The sequence below is a fragment of the Pinus tabuliformis genome, chromosome X, assembly GCF_031772625.1.
Source record: "Pinus tabuliformis cultivar Carrire ecotype Pingquan chromosome X, CPIR1, whole genome shotgun sequence".
Taxonomy (NCBI): domain Eukaryota; kingdom Viridiplantae; phylum Streptophyta; class Pinopsida; order Pinales; family Pinaceae; genus Pinus; species Pinus tabuliformis.
In genome coordinates, this window is record NC_142308.1 from 49,108,464 (window position 1) to 49,124,472 (window position 16,009).

At 42.3% G+C, this 16,009-nt stretch overlaps 1 protein-coding gene across 1 annotated transcript; it reads left to right on the plus strand.

Moving 5' to 3' along the window:
- The first annotated feature begins 10,719 nt into the window (after positions 1-10,719).
- Positions 10,720-13,535, plus strand: LOC149138274 (hydroxycinnamoyltransferase-like). The gene is made up of 3 exons (XM_089448818.1): positions 10,720-11,033; positions 11,312-11,788; positions 12,188-13,535. Exons 2-3 carry the CDS (start codon positions 11,336-11,338, stop codon positions 13,172-13,174), a joined length of 1,440 nt encoding a protein of 479 aa, XP_089304944.1. The 5' UTR covers positions 10,720-11,033; positions 11,312-11,335; the 3' UTR covers positions 13,175-13,535.
- The last annotated feature ends 2,474 nt before the right edge of the window (positions 13,536-16,009 follow it).

Genomic DNA, 16,009 nt, shown 5'->3' on the forward strand with positions numbered 1-16,009 from the left:
AGGATTATGAGTGGAATCTAGTACTCAAGTACCGCAATTGTCTACACAAATACATCTAGGATGAGATGGAGTTACTAGACATCTCCTCGTTTGGTGTTGCCAATCGATATACTATCAGGATTGAGCATAAATTTAAACAGAAAAATAGAGACTTTGGATCTACGAATCCGAAGCAAGGGAAAGGCACCCCCAAACTACAAAACAAAGGATAAATCCAAGGCGGGGTGACCCAAGACAACCCATTGAAGCCCCAAGCAAAGAACAACACCACAGAGATAAAGAAGGACATAGGAAAGTGGTGTGAGTTTCATAAGAACCCCACTCACAACACAAGTGAGTGTCGAGGCAAGTAATCACCGGTGGCTGATATGAAGACTTCATATTCAGATGCATGTTCCAACTCTAAGTAAGAACCCAAAAAGGGGAATGCCAAAGGGAAGCATATTATTGATGTGGAGCCTAGGCTCACCATTGCCACCACTAAGATTCAAAATATTGAGCTCAAGGATCCATAGGAAGGGGAGCGTCTCTTCCACTCACATATGTGGGTGAAGGGGTCTCCATTGTAGTTCATTGTCAACAACGAGAGCCAAAAGAACCTCATATTAGTAGAGGTCGTTAAGCGGTTGGGCCTACCGACCACACCACACCCGCAACAATACACTATCATGTGGCTCCACCAAGGATGAGACCTTCGGTCAGCGAATAGTGTCATCTTCCCTATAACATCAGACCCTTCATAGTTTAGGTATTGTGTGACATTTCTCCTCTTGAAGTTTGTGATGTATTATTATGCCAACCATACTTGTGGAAGCATCATGTTGTGTATGAGTCGAGGCCTCGCACTATTATTATTACTTTGAGCGGTAATAAGTTATACAAAATACTGGAGGTAGCCCCACCTACCACCTTCTCTTTGATCTTTGCTAAGCAATACAATAAGATCATCTCCTAGACCGAGAAATTTATTTTCTTTTTTATTTGTTCTCAAAGTAAGGGGAAGATCATGGCCACATCCATGGCCCCTGCAAAGGGTTCCATCGTGCAACAGAAGCATGTGGATAAGGTCATGGAAGAATACAAGGGCATCTTCTCCTCGCCCACATGGGTACCTTCGCACTACTAGGTCAAGCATTCGATTGATCTGACTCCCGGAGCACCTCTACCTAATGGGATGATATACCACGACTCTATTATGAAAAATGAAGAATTCAAGTGACATATCCAAGAGTTGTTGCAAAAAGGGCACATCCGACCAAGTTCCTCACCTTGTGGGAGCCTAATTGTACTTGTACATAAGAAGGATGGGACCTGGAGACTTTGCATTGATATCGGGTACTAAAGAAAATCACTGTCAAGAATAGGTATCTAATCCCACAGATTGATGACCTTCTTGATCAGCTCAAAGGGGCCAAGTATTTCAACAAGATCAATTTAAATTCTAGTTATCACCAGGTTCCAATAGAACCCACATATGTATGGAAGACCACCTTCAAATCCAAGGAGAGTCTTTTGGAGTGGTTGGTCACGCCTTTCAGGTTGACAAATGCCCCTGCAACTTTTATGAGGTTGATGGATGACACCTTGCGGCCCTTTACCAACTCATTCATGGTTGTATATCTGGACGACATCCTCATCTTCAACAAGAGTTGGGAAGAGCACTTGCAACACATTCGACAGGTCCTTCAAACCCTGTGGTAGCACAAACTATGTGCCAACTTGCAGAAATGCACCTTTGGCATGAGACAGGTCCAATATTTTGGTTACATCATTCATGAGAAAGGAGTGCATGTGGATCCAACTAAAATCAAAGTCATTCGGGATTGCCCAATCCCAAACACTCTAACAAATCTTTGTAGTTTTTTGCACCTTGCCAATTTTGATCGGAGGTTCGTGTTGGGATTCTCTCATATCACTTGGCCTTTGAATCAAGTTACCAAGGGTGGAGCGAAAGAAAAGTTTTTCTGGTTCGAGTCCCAACAGAATGTGTTTGTTGAGCTGAAGCATTGCCTCTACTCTGCACTAGTACTCACATTGCCAAACCTGCAACAATCATTTGAAATTGAGACATATGCCTCTGATTATGCTATTGGCGCAATTCTCACCCAACAAGGGCATCCGATGGCTTATCAAAGTGAGACACTTTCCGACACAATTCAGAAACACCCCACCTAGGACAATGAGATGTATTCCATCGTGTAGACTTGTTGGCAATGGAAACATTACATTATAGGGAAGGAGATAATCATCCACGCAGATCACTGATCCATGTAGTTTATACAGACCCAAGGGACGTTGCAGAACAATCGCCATCAGAAGTGATCCACATATCTACAACAATTCCATTTGAATATCAATACAAGAAGGGAAACACCAATCATGTTGCAAATTGCCTCAGTCGACCACCAGTTATAACACTAACCACTATTCTCAACTCTTGTGGCCACGAGACCTATAGATGGCTGTAATTATATAAAAATGATCCAGAGTTCTCCACGACATACCAGATGCTAGTGGATAGCAAGAAATTTCCATATTTTCACCTACAGGATACATTATTATGCTACCTGGGCCACCTTTTTGTTCCTTCAAGCAAGCGTGCCAAGATGATTTGGGAGGCGCACTCTAGTGGGGTCACATACCCCTTTGGTGTGAAGAAAATTGTGTCCATACTACATAAGTATTTTTATTGGCCAAATCTCTGACAAGACGTTGGAAAATACATCAGATCATGCATTGTCTATGCCATCACCAAACCAACTATTGAGAAGCAAGGCTTGTATACTCCTTTGCCTACTCCTAGCAGGCCTTGGGAATCCATCTCCATGGACTATATGCCTGACCTTCCTTCTACCAAACATGACAACAACTATGTATTTGTGGTCATTAACAAATTTTCTAAGATGGCCATATTGACTGCCTGTAAGAAAAGTATCACAATAGAGGCCATTGCCAAACTCTTCTTTGAATGAGTGTGGGTACATTTTGGGATCCTGCAAATCATTATATCAGATTGGGATAATAGGTTCCTAAACGCGTTTTGGTTGAGCCTTTGGTCATTGTTGGACACCAAGCTCACCAAATCAACTGCATTCCACCCTGGACTGATAGCCAAACAGAGGTGGTTAACAAGATGATTGTGCACATACTACACATGTACAACTCTAAGCATATGCGGACATGGGATGAGAGTCCTCCCTAAGTGCAGCACAACTATAACATAGCTCTCCATAGCTCGACTATTCACAACCCTTTTGAAGTGGGCCTAAGATTTCAACCATTATGTCCCTTTGATGTTGCACTGCCTTTTGCAACTACACAGGAAGAATTTGCCCATGTTTAGTCCGAAGCTGATAAAGCCACCAGGGTTATTGAGCGCATTTAGCACATCCGTTGTCACGCCCCTACACCTGCGATAGTCTTTCAACCGCTTATAGCGAGGTGCGGCACCACCGAACACTTTCTTTTCACCAATACTTATGTTCGTGGACTACGCCTTAACATTCCATACTTAGTTTTATTTTCGTTACCAAGTATTATTAATGTGCCTTTATACCAATGAACACCCATACACATTCATTATCAACAACATTAAACAAGAGAAATGCACAACAATATAAAGGGAGGGGTAACTCCCTGCAATATGAGTCTGCCCAAATATCAATATATATATTTTTTCCACTTTTACAAAGTATAGGATAATTCCTTGGGAAACCCCAAATTTATAGTTAGCCAAATTTCCAACTTCGGCAAACTCGGTTTCCCAACTCATCGACACCTCCGCGCGGTCGCCGCACGACTCTCCAACCTGTCGTTCACCTCGTTGCACGTCTTCGCCAGTTCGCTCTTCGTTTGGTCGCAAACGCCCAAACCGTGTACACCTGCCCACACGCAGTCCCACTCGCCAACCTTTGACAAATGCCAAAATCGTGTGAACAGCACGTAGTACCGCCTGCCCAACTCTACGACATCCAGTTCCAACCTTCGTTCACCTTCATGCACACTTGCACGATGGGCGGGCGCTCACCCAAGCCACCAAGACACCCACGCCAAGACTTAGCACAAACGGGCGCCACATGTTCACCGTGCACGCCTCACCCCACCACTGGGCGCACCTTCGCCCAACACCAAGTTCAACGCGTTCCCCTTGTGCGACTTGCCCAAGAATGGGTGCATGTATATCTGCGCCTTTCCTTCTTGCCTTTTGCGCACTTAGATCTGCGCTCCACTACTTGTGCGAAGATGTGTGACCGAATGTGATGCCTTTGAACGCTCAACGCATCACATATATATATGCATCGCAAATGTGGGTGGGCTGCCCAGCCGACCGCCCAACCTACGCTACGCACACCCCTTTGAACGCCATGTTAAGTCGGCCTCGCCCTCCATTGCATGTCGGCCATACTCCATCGCATAGCGCCCCAACCGTGGGTATAAACCAACGCAACCACACTTGTCGTTCACCATCGTCGCAAGTGTTCGTCGCTCGTCCGTCGCAAGTCCTCCGTCGCTCGCATAACCGGTCGTAGAAGTTGGTCGCACCGTCGTGCACGACCACCCGTCGCACAACCATCGTTTGCCCGTGCGCGCGCCCGGGTCACCCGGCGCCCAACCGCGTCGCACAACTCCGAAGGCCTTACATCCTCCTCCACCTGAAATCGTTGTCGTCCTCGACAACATACCATCCTGGTATCCATTCACCAAGATCATCAAATATCCATGATGTCAACTCCTCCACATACTGCAAAAATCTCTGCAACATATGTAGAACCACCGTCTCCACCATGTCTCGCCTCGGCAACCATCTATCACCAAGATCACCATACCAAGGTATACACCTCATCGGTATGTCATATATCAGAGATCATCTCAATCCATGATCATCGACCACCCTGTCACAATCTCCACATGCTGCTCCCATCATGGAAGGCTGGTCCCTCCATCTCAAGCTACATGCCCACTGCAACTTCTCGTGCCGACCTCATCATGTGTCATCATGTGAACTGCTGCCATGATACTCCAACACAATGCTAACACATCTCTGCACACTTCGCGACCCCATGTTTGAACTAGTTGGGTAGCTAATCCAACCGTCACGCTCAAACCATGAGAGTGAACATCCTCATGCCATCATCAGTTGTTTCTCTGAACATCCTGTCACATCCTCAACCCAATCAAGAATCCATATCCATACAAGTGTAAGCCATGCTAAGGTCCATGAAGTAGTCCTCATATCGTCTGCAACATGCTGTCCATGATGTTTGGTGTCAATGTGCTGCATGAAATCAGCCACATCTATCCCAACATCATCCATATTTGTATCTCCTCAATATGAAGAGACCATCTCATCAAGCTCCGACTCTCGATGTGCCACATCCAGGTCCATGAAGCAACCTCCATCATATATGCAATGTGCCATCCCTCAAGTCTGTCATAGAAACAAGTATACACCTGTCTCATCTATCCATGTGCTGCCCATGATCATAGATCAATCAGCTCCCATGTGTAAAAAGTGGTTGAGTCTCGGCTCAACCCATGCCCAAGTGTTGCCACCAAGGCATCATCATCGTTGTAACTCCATCACTCCAAAGTGTCTCATATCGATCCTCCACATCAAGTCACTCTTTCAAGCCACACCCATGCATGTACTTGAAAGTATGCACCTGCATCAAAGTCCCTGACCTCATCTCCTCAATGCATCAAATCCTCCAAGTCCACCATATGTGAAGCCTCCCTAGAAGTCACAACAATCTCATGTCAACATGAGCTCCATAAACCATCCCCAACCAACATCTCAGCGAGCATACAAGTCTCGGCCCAGAGGTCTCTGCAAGATGCCTCAGCTCTCCATGTAGTAGGAATGCTCCATAGTCTGCTCACAATCCATCCAAGTCCATGGTCTTGTTGCACAAGAGTGTACAACCTCTCCATCGGCTCATAAGTAATAAGTCTCCATGTCACACTAGCAAATCCATCTGCACAACATCCCTGCCTTGGCACTCCTCATTGGATGCCCATAAGTGACACCTCTACAAGTGCTCCTGCATAATGTCCCTGCATAAGACTGCCATGCTCCATGTTTCCAACCTGATGTCCATGACTAAATTGCCCATGTAGTCCCACTGAGTGGACCCATCACAACAATCGATCATCCTCATCCAAGTCTGCAATCTTCGGTCTAGTGAACTCGATCACCCAACCATATCATCATCATCACGAGTTCCTTCCTTCATAGCTCCCCTACTAAAGGTTCCACCAAGACTATCTCTTGGTCTCGGCCATGAGAAGTCCACCCAAGTATCATCATACCTCAAGTGTGTGCCCTTCAATCTGTCCATGAGTCATGCTGGGCACTTAGCCAAAGTGGCTAAAGCATGACCCAATCCTCCACAATGATCATCATGTTCCTCCCTTGTCACGGGCCTTTGCACCTTCCATCATAAGGTCACAAACAACCCCAACAAGTCCTGCAACAATCAACAATCCTTGCTTCTCCATACAAGGTCTCATCATAGACATCCATGGTAAGATGCTCCCCTGCATTGGCAAACTGGCTTTGCCCTTCCCTGCATACGGTCCATCTACCAAATGCTCAAGTGAAACACAAGTATCAACGGTACTTACATCATCATCATGAGGCTCCTCCATGTGAGTATCCTCATCCATCCTTGTCTGCAACCTGCACGATCCTGGTCCAACTTGATCAACCTCAAGTTCATCCTCCATCGTTGTCACATCTGCAACATCTTCAATCATCACGGCTTCCTCTTCCTTGTCAGCACAATCTGCAACTTCATCTTGCTCCATTGTCCAACCAAGTTGAAGAAGTTCGTCTTCAACATTTTTTTCCAAGACTTCAAGTTCCTTTCGAATCCGGGGATTCTCTTCTTTCATCCACTTCAACCTGTATAAGGTAAGCAAGAGCTTCCCTTCGCATCCTTCCAAACCTGCCATGCCTTGTCTTTCAGTTTGGCTTAAGCACAAAGCTTCACCCCTGCTAAACCTGTTTCACCATTCACCTGAATCACCCTGATATTCCACCTGTCACCTGCAAAACTTGAGCTCCTTGCCAAGTCTTCGGTCTTCGTAGAATCAACCCCTTGATTCAGTTCACCGGATCTGATACCAACTGTCACGATAATGCAGTGGGATCAGCACTTCGTCGTCAACCCGGTCATCAGCCAGCTCTGATACCAACTTTCACGCCCCTACACCTGCGGTAGTCTTTCAACCGCTTATAGCGAGGTGCGACACCACCGAACACTTTCTTTTCACCAATACTTATGTTCGTGGACTACGTCTTAACATTCCATACTTAGTTTTATTTTCGTTACCAAGTATTATGAATGTGCCTTTATACCAATGAACACCCATACACATTCATTATCAACAACATTAAACAAAAGAAATGCACAACAATATAAAGGGAGGGGCAACTCCCTGCAATATGAGTCTGCCCGAATATCAATATATATAATTTTTCCACTTTTACAAAGTATAGGCTAAGTCCTTGGGAAACCCCAAATTTATACTTAGCCAAATTTCCAACTTCGGCAAACTCGGTTACCCAGCTCGTCGGCACCTCCGCACGGTCGCCGCACGACTCTCCAACCCGTCGTTCACCTCGTCGCACGTCTTTGCTGGTTCGCTCTTCGTTTGGTCGCAAACGCCCAAACCGTGTACACCTGCCCACACGCAGTCCCACTCGCCAACCTTTGACAAATGCCCAAATCGTGTGAACAACACGTAGTACCGCCAGCTCAACTCTATGACATCCGGTTCCAACCTTCGTTCACCTTTGTGCACACTTGCACGATGGGTTGGCACTCACCCGAGCCACCAAGACACCCACGTCAAGACTTAGCACAAACGGGCGCCACACGTTCACCGTGCATGCCTCACCCGACCACCGGGCGCACCTTCGCCCAACACCAAGTTCAACGCGTTCCCCTTGTGCGACTCGCCCAAGAATGGGCACATGTATATCTGCGCCTTTCCTTCTTGCCTTTTGCGCACTTAGATCTGCACTCCACTACTTGTGCGAAGATGTGTGACCGAATGTGATGCCTTTGAATGCTCAACGCATCGCATATATATATGCATCGCAAATGTGGGTGGGCTGCCTAGCCGACCGCCCAACCTACGCTACGCACACCCCTTTGAACGCCATGTTAAGTCGGCCTCGCCCTCCATTGCATGTCGGCCATACTCCATCGCATATTGCCCCAACCGTGGGTATAAACCAACACAACCACACTTGTTCACCATCGTCGCAAGTGTTCGTCGCTCGTCTGTCGCAAGTCCTCCGTTGCTCGCATAACCGGTCGTAGAAGTTGGTCGCACCGTCGTGCACGACCACCCGTCGCACAACCATCGTTTTCCTGTGCGCGCGCCCGGCGCCCAACCGCGTCGCACAACTCCGAAGGCCTTACATCCGCTAACAGGGTCACAAGATCTGATCCGGATTTAAGCAGGAACACAATAAAGTACAGAAATAAACATAAATATAGAGATGCAACATAAATAATACTTCATTTCATTAATGTAAAATACTGAAATATGCTTACAAACATAAATGGAAATAAACCAACTAGGGCAATGGTAGCTTATCTCTGAGAAGAGATGTGGCGGCTACATGCCTCTGAATTGTGTTACAATGAGGTTCGAAGGCCTATTTATTGTTGAGAAACAATGGAAAACCCTAAACATCCAAAAACCTAACCCTAGGAGATGAAGCGCCAAACTATGAGCCTCGTTTTGGGTAAATTGATACATCAACTTCTCGGTGTTGTAACTTTGGCATACGATCTCCGTTTGACACGCACAATACCTCGTTAGAAAGATCTATTCGAGGACTACAACTTTGGGATGAACAACATTTGCCTATGTCCCCATGCTACTCCCAGTTTTCCTAGAAAATGTCGTTTAGGGCCTCAAAACAGCTCCGGAAGTTCAGGACCCGAAAAACTACTAAAAATAGTAAATTGTGCTACAATTAAGGAAACTGAAACTGAAAGAGACAGTTGTGGGAGTCCAAGTGGGATAGGTGGGTGGCCACCAACATCCACCTGGATCAACATCTTAGAAAAATCTAATGCCAAATACAAACAACGACATGATCAACATCGGGTGCCCCATAAGTTTCAGGTGGGCGACCAAGTTTGGTTACATCTGTAGAAAGAGCTCCTCGCTGGAGCCCATCGTAAGCTTCAACCACTCCGATACGGGCCTAACACCATCACCAAGGCTATGGGAGACAACACTTTCGAGTTAAGTGTCCCCCCATTCCTTGGCTTTCACCCTGTATTCAATGTGGACTGCTTTTGTCCATACTTCCACCATTGCTAGACACATCAAACATTGCAGAGTAGTTGACACCAATAAAGCTCAACCCATACTGCATTGAGCAGGGCACAACTGATCAAAGCATGGACACATAGATCAAGAACACTCGCAAACAAAGGATCCAAATATATCGAGTTGTCAAAGCTGGCCAACTCTTGCATTAGGGCAAGTGGCTCATCAGTGACCAAGTTTAGCAAAAATTTCCCCATCTCATGGAGGCACTCAATGCAATGGGGACCATTAGTTCCTAAGGAGGGAGGACTGAACCAGTTGGATATTGGTGACCACCCACATATTCCACATGGACCCACAACACCGTTTCTTTTAGTTTCCTTAATTTTAGCACAATTTACTATTTTTGGCAGTTTTTTCGAGTCTTGAACTTCTGGAGTCGTTTTGAGGTCCTACATGACGTTTTTTTTTGGAAAACAAACAAATTAATAACTTGTGGTAGGGGTTTGTAGTCGAAAGTTGTAGTCATCAGATAGATCTTTCTAACAAGGTATCATATATGTCAAACATAAAACATATGCCAAAGTTACGATACCAGAAAGTTAGTGTACTAACTAACCCCAACGAGGCCCATAAACTTTTGACGCTTCATCTCCTAGAGTTACGTTTTTGGATGTTTGGGGTTGTCCCTTGTTTTTCAATAATAAAAAGGCATGCGAGTCTCATTGTAACATAGTTCAGAGGCATATAGCCACCACATATCTTCTTAGAGATAAGCTACCATTATCTGTGCTAGAGTATTTCCATTATGCATATAAACAATTTTCAGTATTTTATCATCAATTAATTGGAGTTTAGTTTTCGTTGTAGCTCTGTGTTTCTGTTTAAACTCGTATTTCATTTTGTTCCTACATAAATGTGGATCAAATAATTTACTAAAAAAAAATAAATTGTATACAAGTAAAGTAAGATAAAATTTGGCCTGTTTTATTAAAAACAAAATCCACACATCTAATAATGGATTCAACATATAAATGTAATAATAATGGTAAACATGTCGATTTTTTATTTATTTTTTTAAATTTATGTTTTATATTTGACCATTCAAATTTAAAGCAAATCAAAATTTTAACCAATAAAATCTCAAAATTAATTTTAATATATATTTTTTATAAAACTATATAAATTCTTTTATAAAATCGAAGTTTTTGACTACAAATAAAAAAAACAATATAACCTCTACGCTATAATAATAATGTCTTATTTTTTAAAAATCCAATAAATAATTTGTATGGCAATAAAAATTAATTATAATAAAATTAATTTTTAATATAAAACAACTAATTAAAATTCCAAAGAAATATGTCTGTTGCAAATCACAAATGTACATATATATCAGAGGCAGGTACGTCATTCCATCAGGTTATAGCATCAAGGTAGAATGATTCAAGAAATTTAAATCCGAAATATCATGGATCATCTACGTCACTGTGTATACAACGACCCACTTGTTATCTTACCTTCTTGTTTCCTCCGCAGCCTCCTTTCTCCTTGTACATTGCATAGCTTTCTGCAGTCTCCAATAACCAGCGCTCTGTCCAGGGATCGATTCCCATTGAAGAAGGACAAAGTATTAATCGCATTCAGCCTCCCGGGGGCCGATTCCCATTGAGTAAAGGCTAAGGTATTAATAGAATCCAGTGTCCCAGGATCGATTCCCATTGAGGAAGGATAAGGTATTAATCGCATTCATTGTCTATTTTTATTTCTAGCTCGAATGTTTTTGTCTTTAGGGACTTTTGTGATCACGAAATTTTTAAGCATTTATGGTTGAATTGCCCAACTTTTGCTCCATTTGGCTCTGAGTGTATTTTAGCAGGCTTTAGGGTTTTATTAATGAGAGTTTAAATGCATCGTATTACGATTACATTTGGTTTGGTATCGGTTGAAGGCTTGCAGATTTTCTTTATAAAGCTCTGTTGGGTTTAACTGTTTTCTTCTATATGATCCTCAGCGTTTCTCTGAGAAACCCGGGACAATGGCGGAAGAGCGAGTGAATGTAAAACTGTTGAGAGTTTCATCCGTGGTACCGGCCATTCCTACTCTGAAGCATCGCATGTTCCTCTCCAACCTCGATCTGTTTTTTATTTCTTTTAAGAATCAGAGGGTTATGTTCTATAAAATAGACGAGGAGATGGAGTTTTCTACCATAGCCGAGAAGCTTAAGAGGAGCCTGTCGTTGGTTCTGGTGGATTTTTATCCATTCGCTGGTCGACTGGACATTGAGGGAGAAGAATCAGGTCGGCCAGAAATTGAATGCAACGATGGGGGAGTGGAATTCGTGGAAGCATCGATCGCTATGGCTTTTGGGGACTTGGAAAAAGAGGGGTTTCGGCACAGAAGTTTGTTCAACGAACTTGTTCGGAACCATGATCGTGATCGCAATACATCGGACAATGGAACTTGTGACAGGCCACTTCTCTCAATTCAGGTATGTAAAATTCAGGTGGAAGGCAGATTTCTGTGAAATTAGCATTAATTCAGGTGGAAGGCATATTTCTCTGAAATTAACATTAATTCAGTTATGCAAAATTCAGGTGGAAGAGAGTTCTCTGAAATTAGCATTGTTAAAGGTTATAAATCAGTATATCTTTTATTTAAAGGGGTAACGAAAAGTTATTTTTGTTGGAATTTAGGGAAGTCAAAAATTCAAACGGCATACTTGTAGGAAGTCTACTAATTTTTGATGTTTCAGGGTAAATTAACAGTAGCCCTGAGTATTATAGCCTTTTACCAGATTTGAAAAGGAAAAATAAATAAATTTGGGATACCTGCAAGTTTATTTTGCAACTATGAAAAGTAATGATGGGTTTCCGATGTCACAGACCAGGTCACAGCTTTTCTGGGAGGGGGACTCTGTATCGGAGCCAATTTTCATCATGTTATTGCAGACGGGAGTTCCTTTTGGCATTTCATGAAGTGCTGGGCAGAATGTAGCAGAGGGCTTCCTATTTCCAGTAAGCCTGAGCACATGCGAGAAATCTTCAAACACGATGAGAAAATTTGTGCAATGCCCAACGTTTCTTGGAGAGCTGAAGTTGTCACTGATCGTATCAAGGAAGCTCAGATTTTCAAGTTTCTGCGAGATGATTTACTGCCCATGAATCATTTGGAAACCAACGTGATGGAGAGCATAAATGAGTGCAGTGCTCAGATAATCAAACCCTTAAAATATGACATAGATGTTGAAATGCATACTTTTCGTTTCAGCGAAGAAATGGTTCAAAAGTTGAAAGAAGTAGCGCAGGCTTCAAGTTCATTTGTGGCAGTCATCGCACATTTTTGGAGATGCTTAACCCAAGCTCGAGAGGTCCCAGACACAGAGCCTGTTGATATTTCAGTTGTTGCTGACCTGAGAGGTCGAGTAAAACCGCCCTTACCCCCAACGTATTTCGGAAACTGCCTATGCCTGGGCTTGGTTCGGACTAGTGCCCAAAGGCTCTTGGGGCAACATGTCTCCTTCGCTGCCTCTCTCATTCAAGTACTCATCAATTCTTGCACCATGGAGATGCAACTAAATAATATGGTAGACTGGGTTTCCTCTAATCAGTCTCGTGTTATTTCAAATCTTATTGAAACACTTAGAGTTTGCCCTCACGATGCTACCGTAGCTGGCTCTCCCAAATTCCCTGTTTACGAAATAGACCATGGATGGGGGAAGCCGTTGAATGTGCAGCCTCCACACCTAAACATAGGAGTGATATCGTTGATCAGCGGGAGAGAAGAAAACGGAGGAAGGAGTATTGATGTGTCCACTTGCCTTCCTCGCCATCAGATGGATGCCCTAAAACGGATCCTTATGATTGTCGCTCCCTGATTGAATTGCCTTCTCTGTTCTTGGTCACTGAAATTATCTTGATTGCAAATTCTGGACAGTAGCAAGGTCTATTATTTGAACTTGCAACTGTCCGTGGAATTCAAGGACATTCCCAAAATTTGCAACCCGAATAAAGATACCTGTTACTGATTGAATTGCTTCTTTAGGTTCTGTGGGCTCCCTGATTGAATTGCCTTCTCTGTTCTTGGTTGCTGAATTTAGCTTAATTGCAAATTCTGGAAATATCTCCGAATCCCACAGACAGTAGCAAGGCCAATTGTTTGACCTTGCAACTGTCCGTGAAATTCAAGGATATTCCCAAAATCTGAAACCTGAATAAAGATATCTGTTACTGATTGAATTGCTTCCTTAGGTTCTGTGGATTTCATCATCCAGTTCTGTGGAAGTTTCCGAGTCTTTTTATGTTGATTTCTATAACACATTAAAGATTGAATGTTTGAGGATTTAACTGACAATTTGTCATCCAAACTCTTTGGCTGGATTTGTTTTTTTGTTTTGCTATACAATGACACTGGGGTTTACTTTCTATAACAGATATTAAAGATCGAATGTTTGAGGATTTGACTGATGATTTGCCGGGTTGGATTTGTTTTCTGCCTGCGCCATAATATAATACTGGAGTTGGCAATTCAGGTAAAGGAAATATAAACAGAATCTGGTTTTGTTATCTATATGCTAAATTACATAGTGGAGAAGACTACAGAAAAGTTGAAAATTAGGGTGTGTGATAAAGGACCAATGATTTGGTCCTTTTCAGAGTCTTGTCTTTCGTCATTGGGTCGACTCAGGTCTCAAATATTTAAGTATGGTAGCTGCCTGGAGTATATAATTGTAGGTCATCTTGATTATGTGGCATAAACCATAAACACTAAGCAGAAAGATGAGGATCAAAAGTCATAAAATAGAACGGTCCACACAGGGAAAAGGAAGATAAATTTAGTATTCAGAGTAAAATAAAAATAAGAATAGAAGTAGAAAAATGTTGTCAATTCAATTTGATAAATAAGGTAAAATAATTTAGGAAATTAAATTTTAATTGGATTTTAAAACCATTTACAAGGCCTTGAAATGGTGATCATCACACAAGCACTTCAACAATGTACCATTCATCAACTTTTTTAAGTCTCTGAATAAGACGAATGATTATTGTTCTTCCTATTCAAATTCAATTTCCATAAAATAACATGTTAAACTCATAACAAATATATTATTGTAATGGATTTTCTAATAAATCAAACCATGACTCAGCTAACCATTCCAAGGCTTGCACCCAGTCTATGAGTAAATAGGTGTATGGTTCACTGGAAAAAACCATATAGTTGCAGAAATCACAACACAAGGAAAATGAGACAGATTCATGCTCTTTCACCCACTACCTTGAATAAATGTTTCGTTGTTCTATACCTTTCAAACTCATAAGGGACATCATGCATTATGGTTCAAATCTTGATTAATATATCATTCTCCACTGGAGTTGAAAATCTTTCTTCAATGTACCTCGAATGCTTCAATGGATTGAGGTGTAGGACGGACAACTTTGGGAGACTCGACCATGAATATTCTTTAAGGGGTGCCTTACTTTTGCCTCTCTATTTAGCATTCCAAGATATCTAAATATGCCAAATTTCCTTGGAATCTTCCTTTGGCTCATAAGTTTCTCTTGCATCTCAGCCTCATGTTCCAATTGCACATGATTCGACAACATATAAGTCAAGTGAAGACTCTGTTCACCTGTGCCCACACTCAATTGAATGGGCTTGAGGTATTGTGACACAGTCACTGCTATTCAAGTTATCACCCATGTACCCCACGAACAAATTTGCATGAATGAAGAAGAAATAAGTACTGAAATTTATAGTCTTAATGAGTTGCTACGGTACTACTTTATGTTTTTGTTGTATTTATTTTTTAGAAATTGAATTGAATACAAAAAATAGTAGCTCTACGTATTGATCAATTGTAGCAGTTTGAGATTGAGTTGAAGTTCCCAATCCAGTTCACTAAGTTGCAAATCATCGAATGGTAGATTCTCCAGTTCGCTAAGTTGCAAATCATCTAGTGGTAGAGTCTCTAGTTCTATCCATAGTGGGGCTTAGTTGATTCTACAAAAGTCAAGGTGTCATCAGGATTGAGTGAAGTCTATCTATTTCCTATTAATGAAGTTTCTTTAGTCCTAATAACATATCATGTGCTAGTTTACCTTATTTACTCGGAATTAAATCTTTAATTGTACTTAATCCAATTCAACCAACACTAGCTTATTTACCAGCTAGTCTAATCTTTAATTGTACTTAATCCAATTCAACCAACACTAGCCTATTTACCAGCTAGTCTAGTATACCTACAAGGTATAGCTTATTTACTAGCTAGTCTAGTCTACCTACAAGGTATAGATAACAGAATAAGAGTTAAGCAATGGAAAAATAGAATGGAAAACTAGCCAACCTGATTCTAGGCCAAATAAGAAAAAGAAATAAGCATAGATTGACGTGAAGACAAAGGAGCAATATGAGGCCTTTCTACTATATGATAATAGGACCACTCTCTGTCAACGAACCCGTGGCAGTTAAACTCTTTTTTTCGCAAAAGGGATCCATCATGTTCGGGTGTCTGTGCCATCTAGACTTCATCATCAGCCGACAATTTTATGAATATGTCAGCCCATTTTGCACATGTAAAATGTAGATAATCTAAGTATGACTGCGTTTGTATGTAACAGCTGAGGTAAACCTATGTTTTTGGTGACAATCTCCATTCAAGGAGGTTTTTTGTCTCACTGATTCATCTCTGTCTCTAGACACAAATGATCAGCAT